The 18,425-nt window shown below is 43.3% G+C and overlaps 1 protein-coding gene across 1 annotated transcript; it reads right to left on the bottom strand.

Annotated features, from left to right (window-relative positions):
- Positions 1 to 38: 38 nt before the first annotated feature.
- On the bottom strand, positions 39 to 13,337 carry ANKRD66 (ankyrin repeat domain 66). Its single transcript, XM_027602744.2, has 4 exons — positions 13,298 to 13,337; positions 7,121 to 7,301; positions 5,123 to 5,351; positions 39 to 1,159 (listed from the first exon to the last, which is right to left on the bottom strand). The coding sequence occupies exons 2-4, from the start codon at positions 7,281 to 7,283 to the stop codon at positions 958 to 960; spliced, it is 594 nt and encodes a 197-aa protein (XP_027458545.1). The 5' UTR covers positions 7,284 to 7,301; positions 13,298 to 13,337; the 3' UTR covers positions 39 to 957.
- Between the last annotated feature and the right edge of the window lie 5,088 nt (positions 13,338 to 18,425).

Genomic DNA, 18,425 nt, shown 5'->3' on the forward strand with positions numbered 1-18,425 from the left:
GCCACATATTTTAAAAAGGGGAGAAAAAGAGGGTAAAATTCATGTGAGTGATATATTTTATTTAACCCAACATCCAAAATATGACCATTTCAACCCGTAATCAATAATATTGTTAATGAGCTGTTTTACATTTTTTTTTTGTTCTAAGTATTCAAAATCGGATACGTATTTCATATGTAGAGCACATGTCGGATGTGACATTTTCACTGGAAATACCTGATCTGTATTTAGATTTCCTAACATGCACACTGAACAACTAGGGCCGTAATCACACATTCTAGTTTTTATGCTACCTCTCATTCATTATGCGGGATGGAACTAATTCTCGTCCACGTTCCCAGTTCTTGCTCACCAAGTTGGTCTATTGCCCAGATTGTTCTTCCTATAGAGAGGTGACCATTGGTAAAAATGACCAGGCTGGGATTGTGAGCCTCTACCCCACGAAGGAAAACCATAGCTAGAACCTGGGAGCTACATTTGTTCACCTCTTTGCTTGGTTTATGTGACAACAAATCATTTTTGTCGCAGATTAACTATACTCAGTATAGGAGATTTCTGAGATTTTGTTGTTACTTTTTTCTTTTCATTGAAACAATCAAGTTTCCTTAGGGATAGCACTTTCATTGCCCCCTGAAATTCTATAACGGCCCATAGCGGGCCAGGGGATGCTGACAGGGCAAATGACTGGTGACCACATCCAAGCAGCGAACACTCGGTCCTTTCTGGCCATTCCTGTGGATAACGCGTATCAGCAAGGAGGCAACAGCTCGGGTAGAGAACACCCGGCAAGGTTTCAGACCAAACGGCAGGTCCTGAGCTACCGGTAGAAGGCGTCTGGGTAATGGTCATAAGTAAAATCACGTAAGGACAGCACAGGTCTCACAACTCCTACTCTGGTCCAGGGACCGTCCCCCGCAGCAGACATGCGTGCTAGAGCTGCCGAGGATGCTCTCCTTCTCACGCTCTTCTCTCTTTCGGATGGCCCGGCCTGGTGGGGCCTCGGATTGTCTTATTCTTTTTCTTGTTGGTGTTTTGATTTGAGGAAGGGAGAGACAGCTCCAGCTCCCTTTTCTTGGCATCCCAGTCTTCGTCCTGCTGGTCCAGAGGCAGCCCCTGCTGCCTGGCGGTGCGCCGGTGGTCCCGGCACTCGGGCTCAGCCCTGGAGAAGGGGAACACGGCGGTCATCAGCCCCCTGCTGGCGGGGAGAGCCTGTCCCGGCTGCGGCATGGCCCCCTCTTCCCGCCCTCTGCACACAGCCTGGCCACGCCAGCAGTCCAGGCGAGAAGGAAGAAGGTCGAGTTCGAGCATCTCCCAGGGCACCTTTAGGGATGCCTCAGACACTAAAGAAATGACTGGGAGATGGAGAAAAATGGCAAGCCCCTGAGTGGGAAGTTCTAGAGCTACCAGCATCTTAGTAGGTGGCAGTTTCCCTTCATTTCTTTTCCAATTGTATTTTTTTTCCTAAATATAAGACCATGTCTGTCCGTCGTGGAAGATTTTAAAGTATGGAAACATATACAAAAGAAATAAAAAAATACTCATAATCACATATGTATGGTAGGTATAGATGGCTTTATGAAATAGCTAGGTGACATATAGACAGATGACAGATACAGAACAATAGAATAGATAATAGAGAAATAGGTGAATAAACCATCATATACACGTGGACAAGGGGAAGTATACGGAAGTATCGTCTGAAGTAAAGTGCAAAGCATTACAAAAAGCAAGTTTCAATCAGAAGACAGCAAACCCGTTTGCCCCTCAGTCCGCATCCCCCCAACAAGCTAGAAGTGACCGCTCCATACTCAGGCCTCGTGGTACCCCTCCTCTGCCCTGTTCTTTTGACCTTTGCTACCTTCTAGCTTGTATTAGTGTTATTGATGTAAGCAAGTATCTCCTCTCCCGGGGAACTTAAAGTCCGGCACTGTCTCTGAGTCATCTTTAAAGCCCTTTGAGCATCTAGTTCAAAGCCATGGGCATGGTAGGGCTCCAAAGTATTTGTGAATGAGAGATTTACTCAGAAAATTGTCAAATACTGCCTAGGCTTCTTCCGAAATTCTCTTATATCCTTTCTCGTCATTATCCTAGCCCAGGAGCCCACCTGCTTGCAACAGGGGCTGTTAAGAAATCCCTCAGGGATCTTCATCCCCCCAGTACCCCTGAGCGTCCTCACACATACACACAACCTGTGCACATCTCCAACTTGATGCCTTCACTCCAAATCAAGAATCTTTCTCCCTCCTTCATTAGTCAGATCTTAGCTGTCTTTCAAGGTCCAGATTAATTACCCCTTAATCAGGATTTCTTCTCTCTGAACCGTCTTAACTGTCAAAAGGGAAGTTCCTCATGGGAGATGACGATAACTGGAAATGACTTGCACTTGATGTGGCTGACCTTTGTTGTTTTTGTTGGCTCAGTTCTGCTTGCCCACTTTTCCTGGTAATGGCACCCCCCACTCTTTGGAGAACCTCTCCTCCTCCATTTCAGTTATGCTGAGATCGTGTATCACACTCATCCATGCACGAGTCACTGAGGAGGGGCTGAAATTTTTGCAGAGAGAGTCAGCAGACGATAGCCAAGGACAGGATCCCAAGGAATTTCAGCCTCTAAAAGTCATGCAAGAATAGGAGCTCAAGAAAATCGTGAGCAGAAATGATCAGATAGGTAAGCAGAAATAGGAGAGAATAGCACCAGAGAAGAGAAAAAGTTATCCAAAGAGACACGCCAAAGGAGAAGAGTAATCAGATATCACATTAAGTGGAGTTAAGACGTGAGTTGAGAAGAGGCCATTGATTTCGCAACAAGGACCTCCCTGGACGAGCCCTGATTCAGTACAAAATGGAAAACAAGTGCAAAGGTGGATGAGGAAGACACCCACATAGATTAACATTAAATTACCCAGATTAACATTTAAGTAGCATAGAAATGCAAGAAGAGCTCGAGCCCCGTGTAGGGCTCCATGCTCAGCGTGGAGTCTCCTCAAGTTTCTTTCCCTCTCCCTCTGCCCCTCCCCCTCCCCTCTCAAATAAAGAAATAAATCTTTAAAAAAAGAAAGAAAGAAATGCAGGAAGAAGAAAGAAACAGCAGACAGTAAAAGGACCTCTAAATGTTTGTGTGTTTGTTCAGTAAGATCTATTTGAACACGTTCAAAGGCCAGAGAGGTCTGAGGGGCGAAGGAATAGAAAAAAGCTAAAAATACAGGAGAATAAAAGATGCAACATAGAACACGGGAATGATGACATTGTGGGAGATATAAAGGTTTGGGTTAGGGTCTATATGGAGGGACAACATGTAGGAGGAGGTTTAAACATGTAAGCCCTTGGCTTCAATATTCTCTATGCAGTAGAAAGCCTACTTTCTGAGGGACAGGCTGAGGTATGATGGGGATGTGAGCTGTCAGTGAAGGAGCAGGGCAGGGAGACAGATTGCCAAACTGTTCCAAGAGCTCAGCTGAGGACAGAAATCCCAGAACTTCTGGTGGTGCCCATGAACTTATTTGTGGGCTTTTCTCTCCCAGACCAAGCACAGGAGTGAAGATGGAGACTGATACAGGGGTGGGAATTCTGGGTCACATGGTATAGGAGGACAAAAGGTTGGAAATTTAAGAATCATGCAAACAGCGAGGAAGAAGTGGTGTATCATGATGTCCAGATGGCAGACCGATGGAAGATCAGGAAACCTTCAGGCCGATGATCGATCAGGAGAGAAAGAAGTTGAACGAGAAGAGGTCTTGATGCACGCAAATACCTGTGTGAGGAACTGGCAAAATGAAGAAAGGGAGCTATGGTCACAGAGTGATATGTTAGAGCTTTTAAAAGTTCAGAGAACAGTGTTGCAGTTGCTGAGGTCCACAATGGATAGAGGTCACTGCGTGTAGGAGATGACGTACGAGCGGGGAGAAGTCTTCGAGTCAGGACTCAAGGTTCTGCTTTTACCCCCCAAGTCAATTTGATTATGATTTTGAATATTTTTTTAAAGATTTTATTTATTTATTTGACAGAGAGAGAGAGAGAGCACAAGCAGGGGGAGTGGCAAGCAGAAGGAGAGAGAGAAGCAGGCTCCCCGCTGAGCAGGGAGCCCAATGCGGGGCTTGATCCCAGGACCCCGGGACCACGACCCGAGCTGAAGGCAGATGCTTACCCGACTCAGCCACCCAGGCACCCCTGATTTTGAATACCACTGTTAAGAGAAAGTCTCTTGGGTTACTTCTACAGATATCTAATCTCATCATAAGCAACTCTAGTTTAACTTCTGGAAGATAACTTCATTTGCAAGTTCTTAGAAGAGCATTATACAGTCATTCCCCCTTCCCACCGTGAACTGCCCTATAGATAGATTCTCTATGGATCTCATTTTGGTTTTCAAGCAATGCTGCCCTCATTCACTTTCTTTACTGCCTCTTATACGAATCACTTATTAACTCAACCAGATTATAAATTCCCCAATTTTATTTCCATCCCTCCCAAAGCTGTACCTGTCAAGTACATAATTGATACTTAATTCTATTTGAATGCAGTGGGTGAGAGAAAAAAATTAACAAGTGCTAGAAAAGTCATGATCTTTGGTGAGTGTGTGAGTAGAAGATGCATAGATGAATAGAAGTTTTAAAAGGTAGAAGGGCCCTTATAACTGATAGCCTAATTCACCAGCTTCCTTTTTAATATGAGAAACCTGAGGATCAGCAAGGTGGCTTAACTTGCCCAAGGTCACACAGCTAGTTGGAATACCTGTCAGGGGTCTGAAGGGGCTCCACGAATCTTGTACCATGACCCATTTTCAAATTTGGTGTCCCACCTCTCTTATCTGAGATAATTTTTGTATCATCTAAAACAATAATTATGAGAATTGCATACTGTTAAAATTATTATAAATATGTGTCATTATAGTAATTATAACTTTGGTATAATAGAAAAACAGTAGATTTTACATAATCTAAAACAATATAGTTTCCACCCAAACTAGTCATTTCAGGGAAAAGAAATAAAAACAACACAAACGACAGTCAGCTGAATTTGCTCGTTTCATTTTCATGGACCTCAGACCACTGAGTCAGCAAAGACCTTGACCCCAGGCTCCTGTTTCTCTACCATTTCTCTAACTGGAAATAAATGAAACTTACTTCTCCAGGAACGCCACACAGGCGGTCTGCCCGTAGATCTGTGCGATCCTCTTTGGCGTGTCTCCAAAGAAGTCGGGGGCGTCGATCGCGGCGTGCAATGCATGGAGAACTTTGAGCACATTCACGTGGCCTGACTCAGCTGCAAAATGAGCTGGGGTCCAGCCCACATCAGTTACCAGGCAGGGCCTGGCTCCATATTCTAGAAGGAGCTGCATCACCTCCATGTGCCCTTAGACGTACCAGGAAGAAACAGGAGGAGGTTAAGATTAAAATGTCTGCCTGACTAGGGCCAGACGTAGCCTGGATAGTATAAAAGAAGGGATGACACTTGCTTTGAGGCCCTTCCCGGTTTCCTAAGCGCCATCCCCTCCTCCATCTCCCTCTCTTACCTGGGACTCAGCGCCCCACCATTACCTCAGAAACCTTGCTCCCACCAGAGTCCTGGGCTCTGCAAGTATTCCCTCTACTCCGTCCAGGGCCCTCCCTTCCCCTGTTCATTCCCACAAGCCCTTCCTAGGAATCTTGCTTTCCCTCCCAAGTCACCTATGCATGCCTATGCGGACACTGGTAAGGCTCACTCCGCTTTTGGCAGCCTCAGCGGTGATTCAAAAGCAAGTATTTTGCAACAACTTGGACGGAACTTGAGGGCATTATGCTAAGTGAAGCAAGTCAGAGAAAAAGAAATATCATAGGATCTCACTTATATGTGGAATCTAAAAAAAACAAAAAGACACCAAGGTCATAGGTACAGTGAAGAAACTGGTGGTTGCCAGAGGCAGGGGCTGAGGGGTTGGAGAAATGGGTAAAGGGGATTAAAGGGTACAAACATCAGTTATAAAAAAAATAAGTCCTGGAAATGTAACATACAGCATGGTGACTGTAGTTAATAATACTGTTTTGCATATTTGGTAGTTGTTAAGAGAATAGATCTTAAAAGTTACTGCAAGAAAACTTTTTGTAAAAAAAAAAAACCTTTTGTAACTATATGTGGTGACAGATTTTAACTTCACTTACTGTGGTGGTCATTTCATAATATCAACAAAAATTTAATTATGTTGTATACCTGAAAGTGATATAATGACGTATATCAAGTATACCTCAATAAAAAATATTTTAAGTCCCACTTAAGCCAGATTCAAAGCACAGGCTTTCAATCCAAAAGATGTGGGCTCATACCTGCCAGTAAGTAACACTTGCTAACTGTGGAATCGCAGACAGGAGACAAAGGTCTGAGGCCCAGTTTCCTCATTTGTAAGTGAAAAATGTTATTACTTACCTCACTGAGTTCTTGTGAAGTACAAATGAAATCACAGACATAATGCATACAGCATGATGCCTAGCATACAGCAAACGTTCACTAGAAGGCGTTTTAGTATAGCCACCATCACTTTGTACTCAAATTTCTGCAAAATTCTCCCAACTGATTCTCTGCAACAAGTCTTGCCTCCTGCCAATCCATTCTCCATACAGAAATCCAAACAGTTTTTTTTAAAAAGCAAGTTGACTATAATACTCTCTTCCTTAACGTTCTTCAATGGTGTTCTATTGCTGAAGGCCTTGACAAGCCCAACGGCTGAGTTTTTGCCACTAGCCTCCTCCAATTTCGTAACTGAGCCATGTGAGGGGTGGGGGACACAGCAGTGAACATGACAGGGTCCCTGTCCTACCTTTCTTGTTGGAGGTCAAGAGGGCAGAGCACTAGCATTAATTGAGAGCGAACTATGTGCTAGGCATGTACACCCATTATCTTAGCGAATCCTCACTGCAAGACGCCAAGATAATCACTGTTCCCACTATGTAGGTGAATAAATTAAGGCCTAGAGATATTAAATAACTTGCTTAAAGTGCTACAACCAGTAAGTGGTGGTGCCAGGGTTGACATGTTCCATTTGGCTCTCAAGAAATGTTCTTTCCACTACCACACACGGACTACTGACTGGTAACCTCATGAAAGGCGGACTCAAAGGGATGGATTTTACCCAGGCATTGCCCACTCACCTTTGATTGCAGCCCAGTGAAGTGGGGTTCGGTCATTCCAGTCCACATCCTTGTAGTTTGGGTCACAGAGACCTTTTTTCAAAATCTTTCTCACTAAATTGTAGTCTCCTGCAGCCACAGCTTGGTGGAGCTTTGTCATGTCCGACATTTTGGTCAATTCCATGACCAAAAAAAAAAAAAACTATGGGAAAAACATACCGCTTAGGAAATTCTCTACAATTCTTTATTCCATAGGAATAAAGTGATCCCATAGGATTCCTTATCATTTATTTTCTTTCTTACCTCACAAATTCGTATGTGTGTGCTCTGCTGAGGGTGTATTTGGATTTCAGCCACTGAGATTAGTATATGCCAGTCCCCTACTGAAGAACTATCAATGGCTCCCCTCTGCCCCCAGGAATATAGGATGAACTCATGGTTTGGGATTTTCTATTTGGCCTCAAACTACTTTTCAGTGCTATTCCCTACTCCGATTCCAAACTGTGTGATTCTGAATTAGTTGTGCAATTCTGTGTCTTACCTTTCTCATCCATAGCATGGGTATAATTTGTCAAATTTGTTGTGAGGATACAAGGACAATCCATGTGAAAAATTTACTGACTGGACACAAAGCAGGCACTCCGTAGAAATTTAATACTATTGGCACACCAATTCAGATGGACAAGATGTAAACATGCAAATAAAATGCTTACAAGTTTTTTACAGCATTAAGACATAAATTGACAATTCTTAAACTATAGTTTACAGATGCTTAGGAATCCTGATTCTTTCAGGGGATCCATGAGATCAAAATTATTTTCATTTTAATATTAAAATGTCATTGGCCTTGTGCTGACATTTGTCCTGATGATTCAAAAGCAACAATGTAGAAAGCAGCCGGTACCTTAGCACAAAGCAAGGCAGTGGCAGTGACACCGAACTAGATTAGCAGTCATGGTATTCTTCACCAGCACACACAAAGTCAAAAAAAAAAAAGAAAGAAAGGAAGAAAGAAAGAAAGAAAGAAAGAAAAGAAAGAAAGAAAGAAAGAAAGAAAGAAAGAAAGAAAGAAAGAAAGAAAGAAAGAAAGAAAGAAAAAGAAGCTAGTTTCAACAAGGAAACTAAAGTAGTAGAGTTCTTTTTATAAATGTTGACCTTTGACTACATGACTTCATAAAAAATGATTTTAAAATATTGTATAACAAAATGTGTCAACATTTAGAAAGTCTGCATAACTCCGTGAACAAATGACAAGCGTATGATGTTACAAAATCATGCATGGGTAAAGAGACTCATTCAGGATAGGACAATGGATTTTAGTGAGACACAGTATGAAAAGTACAATGAGATTGTTTTAGATTCCAACTTACTTGTAAAGCGCTACCACCTGTCCAGTTTTGGTGTAGTATTAAAGACAAATATCCACAGTTATCTGAAAAGGTTATAAAATACTCTTCCCTTTTCCAATTTTATATATGTGGAGGACCAGATTTCCTTTCTATATTTCTCTCTTTTAAAGATTTTATTCATTTATTTGACAGAGAGAGAGAGAGAATAAGCAGGGGGAGCCCCAGGCAGAGGGAGAGGGAGAAGCAGGCACCCCGCCGAGCAGGGAGCCAGACATGGGGCTCCATCCGGAACTCTGGGATCATGACCTGAGCCAAAGGCAGATCCTTAAAAGACTGAGCCACCCAGATGCTCCTTCCTTCTATATTTCAACCAAAACAACAAACTGAATGCAAAAGAGCTAAGAATACATCTGTCTTCTATTAAGTCACATAGTAAAGAGATTCAGCTACATAAAAAATAAATAAATAAGCTGTTCTCACTTCTTTTGCTTTAGAAAATGTAATTATTTTTCATGAAAATATCACTAATGTTATTGCATATTAGGCTTACTATGATTTTTGTATATGATTTAATAAACATTTAAATTTTTTCTCAGTTTTAATTTCTAATAAGGTAAATATTGATAGCTATAATCCATATAAACAAAAGCTCTCTGGGGTTCTCAGTAATTTTTAAGAGTGTAAAGGAGTCCTGAGACCAACAAGTTTGAGAATTAGTGATATAAACAAATAAGGGGTTGGGACAGAAGAAAAGAATGAGGAGAGAGCCACTTGAGGTGGGGCTAGCGGGAATGTCTCTTTGATCCCAACATTTAAGTTGAGATCTCAAGAAGAGTTTGGAGTCAGCCAGACACGCTGTGGCCCAGCAGCGGCATCACCTAAGAATTTATTAGAAATGTGAATTATTGAGCCTCCTATCAGACCAACTAATGTACACTGAAATACGAGGATAGCCCTAGAATGGGAGAGAAGTGCATAACACAATTAACATGCAATCTCCTAAGCGTTATGATGGCGGTGATTTTCTGGGGATAGAGGGAAAGGACCATTCCCCAGGACTAGGAAGTAAAAGGCACTTTTTTCTGAAAGTGACCTAAGCTGGTTCCCGAAGGGATGAGTAAGAGTCATCTTGGGCCCTGGCAGTGATGGAAGATCAACTCAGGCACAGCGCATGGGTGGCGGAGGCACATTCTGCAAAGGGCAAGTGGCTCCAACTTTGGTATACAGACCAAGGAACCACAAATATTTCCTGTAAAGGGCTGGGTACAAAATTTTTTTAGCCTCTGTAGGCCAAGAGGCAAAAATCAAGACTATGATGTAACATTACATAACTATTATGTAACAAGAGAAAATCTCCAGCCAGGGATGGGCCATCCTGGGGGAGGAAGGGGTGGTGGAGGTGGGTGAGCATGCTTTGTGCTCAGTAGCCCTCAGCTGGTGACAGTCTCAGGGGGAAGAGCAACCAGCCCGAGGGGGAGGGGTCTGGCTGGTAGGATGGTTACTTTCCTTCTATTCCACAGATGCCCAGATCCCAGCATGCCCTTTCTCCTTTCCAAGAGCCCAACCATTTCAAGTTGAAAGCTGGTGGGAGGCAAGGTGACTTGACTGAACTAATTCTATTGCTCCGTGCCCAGAAACTGCTGACAGCAGAGTTCCCAAAGTGTGGGTGGTGACCAGCAGGGCCCTGGGCAGAGGCCAGGCACAGCTGTGGGCTCAGGAGACAGACTAGGAGCAGACTTGGGAGCAGTTGGCTTCCCAAAGCTCACAGGCTTGCCCACTAAGCGCTACCACCATAGGCGGTGACCATGGGCCCGAAAAAATGGAGTGAGCTACACTTGGCCTGTAGACCATTGTTTACCAACCTCTGGTCCATATAAAGTATCTGGGATGTAGGTAAAATGCAGATTCTGGTCTAAGATGAGGCCTGAGGTCCTGCATTTGTAGCAAGTCCCCACAACAACTACTAGTTCACAGCCCGCACTGAGTAACCCTGGCTCGCTGGCTCTAAGGGAGGGGGGAGACCTGAGGTAAGGGAGAGGCACTGAGGATGTTGCTGCTGTTCTTTCCTGACGGACTACGTGAGAATTACTGGTGGGTTTTAAAAAAAAATAGAGGCCTGGGCCTCAGCCTGCAGTACTTCAGGAATCATTAGCTGTGTCCGACAAGAACATGCCTTTTTGCACGAAGCGAGCACCCAGTCCATGCTAGGTAACAGAGGATGGCATAGGATACGCTTTAACTTTTTGGCTTATTTGTTTTAGTAAAAAACCCTTACACTGGAGCACTGGATCAATGATAACATAAAATAGTAAACAGAAGTACTAGTGGATTTCTAACCTGCAGCTATCACAAAAAGCCAAACCAGTTTTAGAATCAGTGTCTTGAACCCTCTGCTTGCCTTTCACACAAACCTTTAAGCAGGTTTATGCTTAAATCACCCCCATTTGTTTCACACTTGAGTTCATACCAAAGAAATCCCACAACTTCACACTGACAAGTTGTAATTCAAGTAGAAGTTTCCAATGAGCTGCTTAATTTATTTGCAGAGGAATTGATGAACTGATCCTAAAAACTTATATGGAAATAAATGCAAGGGATTCAGAAGAATCAAAACAACCTTGCAAAAAGAATGAAGTAGGAGGACACAAACTTCCTGATTTCTAAACTTACTTCAAAGCTACAGTAATCAACGTGTGATATGAATGAAGTACACTGTGCCGGCATAAAATGTGGCATACAGATAGATATATAGAGCGAAATGGGATAGAATTGAGAGTCCAGAAATAAATGTTTACATTTATGGTCAACTGGTTTTCAATAAAGGTGCCAGGAAAATTCAATGAGGAATAAATAATCTTTCCAAATGGTACTGACACAATTAGATATTGCACAAGAATGAAGTCAATCCTTTCCCTCACGTCATATACAAAACTTAAGATAGATTACAGATCTAGGGGCACCTGGGTGGCTCAGTTGTTTGAGTGTCCGACTCTTGGTTTCAGCTCAGGTCGTGATCTCAGGGTCCTGGGATCGAGCCCTGCGTTGGGCTCCACTCTCAGTGCGGTCTGCCTCTCCCTCTCCCTCTGCTCCTTCCCTCTCTTGTGCTCTCTCTCTCCCCCTGTCTCAAATAAATAAATAAATAAATTCTCTTAAAAAATGGATTACAGACCTAAATATAAGAACTTAAACTAAAATTCTTAGAAGAAAACTTGGGAGTAAGTCTTCATCACATTGAGTTAGGCAGTGGTCCATAGATATAACAACAAAAGCATAAGCCACAAAAGAAAAAATAAATAAAAAGCTGGATTTCACCAAAATTAAAAAAAAAATTTTTTTTAAGATTTTATTTATTTTTTGACAGAGCGAGAAAGACAGCGAGAGAGGGAACACAAGCAGGGGGAGTGGGAGAGGGAGAAGCAGGCTTCCCGCGGAGCAGGGAGCCCGATGCGGGGCTCGATCCCAGGATCATGACCTGAGCCGAAGGCAGATGCCCAACGACTGAGCCACCCAGCCGTCCCCCAATTTTTTTTCTGTAAACAATACCTTTGAAAAAGTATAAAAGCAACTACAGGATGGGAGAAGATATTTGCAAATTATATATCTGATAAGAGACTTGTATCCAGAATATATACAGAACTCTTACAATTCAACAATAAGACAATAGCTCAATTAAAAATGGTCAAGGAATATAAACAGAAGTTTCTTCAAAATAATACGCTCATGAAAATACGCCCAAAATAATAAGCACATGACAAGATTCTCAACCTCATTAGTCATGAAGGAAATGCAAATGAAAACAACACTGACACACTGCTCACACCCTCTAGGATAACTGTAATCAAAAAGACAGACATTATGAGTGTCGGTGAGGATGCAGAGAAGGCGAAACCCTCATACACGTGGTGGGAATGTAAAATGGTGCCACTGCTTTGGTAGTCCTTCAAAAAGTTAAACATAGAGTTTTCATATGACCTGTAACTCCACACTTAGGTATATGCCTAAAAGAAATGAAAATATATGTCTACACAAAAACATGTATACAAATGTTTACAAGCAGCATAATTTATAATAACCAAAAAGTGGAAACAACCTAAATGTCCATTAGTGGCTGATTGCACGAATAAAGTGTGGGAGCTCACACATATAATATTGTTTGACACTAAGAAAGGAATAAAGTTTGACCCCTGCTACAACATGGATGAACTCTGGAAACAAGAAAAGAAGCTAAATGAAAGAAGCCAGGCACAAGAGACCACATATAGTATGATTCCATTTATGTGAAATGTCCAGAATAGGCAAATCCATACAGATAGAAAGTAGATTATCGGTTGCCTAGAACTGGGGTGAGGTGGGGGTGGGAAATGACTCCTAGTGAGTATAGGATTTCTTTGCGGGGTGCTCACTTCGGCAGCACATATATTAAAAATAGGATTTCTTTAGGGGGTGAGGAAATGTTCTAAAATTAGACAGTGGAGAGTGATGCTTTCATAACTTTGAATATATTAAAAGTCACTGAATTATGCACATAAATAAATGAATTTTATGGCATGTGGATTATATCTCATTAAAGCTGTTTAAAAAATGGTACTATTAATTAGAGGTTTTTCTTTAAAAAATTATTTGTAGAAAACACACCCAGTTCACTAGCCTACAACTGACTACTGAAATTTAGCAAATTCTCCTTCACATAAATCTTTGTAAATTTGATTAGGTACGCCTGAATGTCCATCTTTCTGGTGCAGGGGTCTAAATGTAAAAAAGTAGTCAGCAGATACAAGTTCTAATAAACGTGAATGAGCTATAATAGCTAGTAAACATCTGAAGGCAGGAGTAATGTAAAAACACTTACTCTCTTGTTGGAAAGCTGAGGCTCTCTGCACTGGCAGGCGTCTTAGGGGCCAAAGATTTGTTGTGTTCTTGCCGTGGCAACTGGCCCCTCCTTCCTCATTAAAGCCTGCCAATCAACATCAGCTTCCGGACGGGGTGCCCGCCCCTGGAGAAGGGCCTGCCTCTCTGCCTGCACCCGAGCTGGCCAACATTCTGGTCAGCTTCTCTGGTGCTTGACAGCTTCTCTTCAAATAGCATTTGATCGAAATGCATGAAAATTGAAAGAAAAAAAAAAAAAAAAGATTGCCCGTCCACAGGGCACCGTGAGGGAGATAAGCTCCCTGGGGACCACGATGGGGTGGTGGAGACAACAGGGCCCCTCACTCTCAAAACCAGCTGTGAGATCTTGGGCAAGGCGCTTAACTTTGCTGAAACTCTTACTTCTCACCAATAAAATGAAGTTTTAACTCTTTTCTCATAAGGCAATGAAAGGTGAATAGCTGAAATAATTTAGAAAGCACCAGCAACAGTGAAGCAGAAGAGGAGGGAGGGAGAAAATCTTCAGGTCATTTCTCCTTGCCTCCTCTCTGGGATTCCTTACTCTAGCATCTGCTATCTTTATGAGGATGCTGGTCTAAAAGGACTTCTTCCGGCCTTCCTCCTGCCTCTCTCCCACCCTCCTTCCTTTCCTTCCTTCCTTCTGCTCTCTCCTCTCCTTTTCCTCTTCCTCCTGCTCCTTCTCCACCTTCTCCTCCTTCTGCTCCTTCTCCTCCTGCTCCTCCTGCTCCTTCTCCTCCTTCTTCTGCTCCTTCTCCTCTCCTCCTTCTCCTCCTCCTTCTCCTCCTTCTCCTTCTGCTCCTTCTGCTCCTTCTGCTCCTCCTGCTCCTTCTCCTCCTTCTGCTCCTTCTCCTCCTGCTCCTCCTGCTCCTTCTCCTCCTTCTGCTCCTTCTGCTCCTCCTGCTCCTTCTCCTCCTTCTGCTCCTTCTCCTCCTGCTCCTCCTGCTCCTTCTCCTCCTTCTTCTGCTCCTTCTCCTCTCCTCCTTCTCCTCCTCCTTCTCCTCCTTCTCCTCCTCCTTCTCCTCCTTCTCCTTCTGCTCCTTCTGCTCCTTCTGCTCCTTCTCCTCCTTCTCCTCCTCCTTCTCCTCCTTCTCCTCCTTCTGCTCCTTCTCCTCCTCCTTCTCCTCCTTCTCCTCCTTCTGCTCCTTCTCCTCCTTCTCCTCCTTCTGCTCCTTCTCCTCCTTCTTCTGCTCCTTCTCCTCCTTCTGCTCCTTCTCCTCCTTCTCCTCCTCCTTCTGCTCCTTCTCCTCCTTCTCCGCCTTCTCCTCCTTCTGCTCCTTCTGCTCCTCCTGCTCCTTCTCCTCCTGCTCCTCCTGCTCCTTCTCCTCCTGCTCCTCCTGCTCCTTCTCCTCCTCCTGCTCCTTCTCCTCCTGCTCCTTCTCCTCCTGCTCCTCCTGCTCCTTCTCCTCCTTCTTCTGCTCCTTCTCCTCCTCCTTCTGCTCCTTCTCCTCCTTCTCCTCCTTCTGCTCCTTCTGCTCCTCCTGCTCCTTCTCCTCCTCCTGCTCCTTCTCCTCCTGCTCCTTCTCCTCCTGCTCCTCCTGCTCCTTCTCCTCCTCCTGCTCCTTCTCCTCCTGCTCCTTCTCCTCCTGCTCCTCCTGCTCCTTCTCCTCCTCCTTCTCCTCCTTCTCCTCCTTCTGCTCCTTCTGCTCCTTCTGCTCCTTCTCCTCCTTCTCCTCCTTCTCCTCCTTCTCCTCCTCCTTCTCCTCCTTCTCCTCCTCCTTCTCCTCCTTCTCCTCCTTCTCCTTCTCTCTCTCTCCCTTTCTCCCTCCTTCCCTCTCTCCCCCCCTCTCTCTCCTCTCTCTCTTTCTTCTTTCCCCTTCCCTTTCTCTGGTACCTCCCTCTGGTACCAAGGAGGGGATCTTTGGTACCCGTTGGCCCTTCAACCTAGCATCTTTTGTCCAGACATTTCAACGCACTGTACTGTGCCTTGTGGGGTTCCCAAAATCCTACTCTCACCTTGGTAAATAGTTCCTGTATCAAACACTCATCAAGTCATCCAGGTTGAGGAGGCCACATGCTTCCTGCCAGGATCTGGACCAATAAAGTAGAAATTCCACTAGCAAAGGGATGCCCCAACGTGGAGTCCAGCATGGCTGCATGTAAAATGGATTGAACACGGAAAACCTACATGAAAAGGAGGCCAGATCCTGGAAAGCCATGCTTGCCCTGTCAGGATATCTGGACTTTATTTCTCCCCATGTATAACAGGAAACATTGGCAGGGTCTGAGCAGGGAAGTCAGATAATTGTAAGACCACATTTTTAGACAATTTGCCGCAAGAAGGTGTAATGTACATGCACAGAAAGACTTAGAAGGCAATAAAAATGCATACACTGTGATTCCGGAAATCCATTTCTTAGGGAGGCACCACAAAGAAATAATTAAAAACAGGCACAAGGATTTAAATGCAAGGATCGTTACCAAAGTGCTATTTCAAAAATTAAAAATGGTGAATAACCCACATTTCTAGTAAGTAACTCAAATTTCAATAAGGGAAAATATTATATAGTCTCTTAAGCTGATACTACCAATGTGTATCTATTGGCTTGGTAAAATATTAGGATTACATTGCTAAATTAAAATAGGATCTTAAAAAATGACCAATAATTTGGTATATGTGTGTGCTTGTTTATATGGAGAAATGGTTAATAGGATATACACCAAACTGGTATTAAAAACCATTTTTCCGGGGCTCCTGGGTGGCTCAGTCAGTTAAGCATCTGCCTTTGGCTCAGGTCATGATCTCAGGGTCCTGGGATCGAGTCCCGCATTGGGCTCCCTGCTCAGCGGGGAGTCTGCTTCTCTCTCTCCCTCTCCCTCTGTGCTCTCTCTCTCTCTCTCTCAAATAAATAAAAAAAAACTTAAAAAATTTTTCCTGTAATAAGCGTGTATGACTTGTGTAAACAAAGAAACATTTTGTAATTGTCAAGGGTAGAGTTTTGAGGACTTGATTAGCGTAGTGATGGCAGGAATGGGAAGGCGGGCATTGCTGACACCGTGCCTGTAGGCTCACATAACTTGGCCACTGGATAAAAAAGCCAGGTGACCCTACATCACAGTGCCACAAGAGAAACCTGGGAGCCTTGGACGTAGCCCAATGCTTCCTACATCTTGATTGAGGTTAGTAAGGGTGTTATCAACGACTTGGGCAAGAAAAAAATGTCCTGGAGACCAGTTTGGCAAGCCAGATCATCGAGCCCAGTTACTGAACACATACAAACAAGTCACTGGTGACATCCACCGTTTCAGGGTCTTTAAGTAAACTAAGTCTACAAAGGGTATGTAAACACTGCCAAAGAAGAAGGAAGCCTTAGCCTGGCATTGGAAAATGAGTTCAGGAATTGGCTAAAATATTGGAGGTATTCTTTGTCTTCTCTCCATTTTAGAACTTTAGAGACATGACCATCTGGGACCTGTCATCCTCTGGAAATGAGTGTTTCACCTCTGAATTCTTGTGCTTCAAACACCAACCATGACATTGTACCTTTCCACTTCTGTCACTCTGCCTCAGGGTAGGTTCTTCCAACCCACTCAAGTCACCCATATTTTTCAGTTCCTCCTGGTTATTCATGTTATGTATGTATGTGTATTGATATACATGAATTCCCTTTCCCATATGCGTATAGATGTATATATGCGTATGTTTGTGTATATGTATACATAGATATATTTCAAGTGCTCACTCTGTTTGCCAAATATTGTTCTAAGCAACTTACATGCACTATCCCTTTCAGTTCTTACTGCAACCCTGCAATACAAATGCTATTATTATTTCTATTGTACAGATTAGGAAACTGAGGGGTTAAAAGGCTATGTTTAATGCCCTGAAGGTTCCTGTGCCAGAGGATAAATATACTGTTCAGGTGGATCCTGAAGGAAAAGAAGATGTGAAAAGTTGTGCCAAGTTTTTGTCTTTCTCAAAGGCCAGGATTGAGGAATATGAAAAAGAGCTGGAGAAGATGAGAAACACAATTCCATTTGATCAGATGACCATTGAGGACCTGAATGAAGTCTTCCCAGAAACCAAATTAGACAAGAAGTATCCCTATTGACCTCACAAGCCAACTGAGAATTTATAAACTTGAGGTGGGGAGAAACCTCTGGCCCTTGTATTGTAAATGCTGGACATTAAAAATAATGATACAGTAAAAAAAAAAAAAAAAAAAAAAGGCTATGTAACTTGCCAAAGGCCTTTAGAGATAGTAAAGGTAGAGCTGGATTCAAGCCCAGGTCTGACTGACTCAGCCCTTTTAAATACTCCACGATGTCTGGAAGATTGTCAGGAAGATATGTACCAAATGTTCAGTAATTACTTAATCAGGTTGGAGTTGGGGGACCCCCCAACTTTCCATGTTTGTTATTTTGTTTTGTTTAGATTTCTAACAACAGGAGTGTATTACTACACCTTAACTAGAAAAAAAAAAAACACGTTTTTTCAAATTACCATCAATTCCCTTATTTTCTTTGCCTTTGGCCAATTTTCTCTCCAATTTTCCAAGATCAGATAAGCCTCCTCTCTGGCCTTGTTCCTGGAATAACAAACATCACGGGGAGAAGCACATGACCAGACCTACTTACTCCATGACTAAGGAGTGAATTTCAGCCACCATGGGGCTCAGAAAGCTTCAAACATCCTCAGTCAGAGCCCATGACCATCCCCCAGATTGTCACCTCATGCTCTCTTGCACCCAAGCTACAGCCCTATCTCTTTCCTTTTATTCTCCATCAAATATCTTAAAGGTGGTCTACACTCCTTGTCATTGTATCTCCATTTCTACTCCTTACTGAGTCTCTGCCTTCACCCTTCTATTATGATGCAATTAGTTTTAGCAGTCATTTGCCTTCCTAATTGCTGAGCCTCATGACACTTCCTTCAATCTTCATTCATCCTATTTAATCAACAGTGTTCGTGATACTTAACCTTTTAAAACCTCTTTTCTCTCTTGACTTCCACAGAGCTTCTCTCTCCCATTCTCTATCCTCACTGACTAACCTCTCTCAGTTTCATTCACTAGCTCCTCTTCCTCCTACTGTCCACAATTGCGATGTTCTTCAGAATTCTGTCTTCTACCTCTGCTTCCCCTGCAAACCCT

Source organism: Zalophus californianus, chromosome 7 (assembly GCF_009762305.2).
Source record: "Zalophus californianus isolate mZalCal1 chromosome 7, mZalCal1.pri.v2, whole genome shotgun sequence".
In the NCBI taxonomy this organism is placed as follows: domain Eukaryota; kingdom Metazoa; phylum Chordata; class Mammalia; order Carnivora; family Otariidae; genus Zalophus; species Zalophus californianus.

Excerpts from the sequence above, each read along its gene's own strand:
- ANKRD66 (XM_027602744.2), bottom strand. The coding sequence starts at position 7,283 with ATGGAATTGACCAAAATGTCGGACATGACAAAGCTCCACCAAGCTGTG. Across the intron at positions 5,352-7,120 it reads TCACTGGGCTGCAATCAAAG|GGCACATGGAGGTGATGCAG; the intron begins GTGAGTGGGCAA and ends GGTACGTCTAAG. Across the intron at positions 1,160-5,122 it reads TGTGTGGCGTTCCTGGAGAA|GGCTGAGCCCGAGTGCCGGG; the intron begins GTAAGTTTCATT and ends CCCCTTCTCCAG.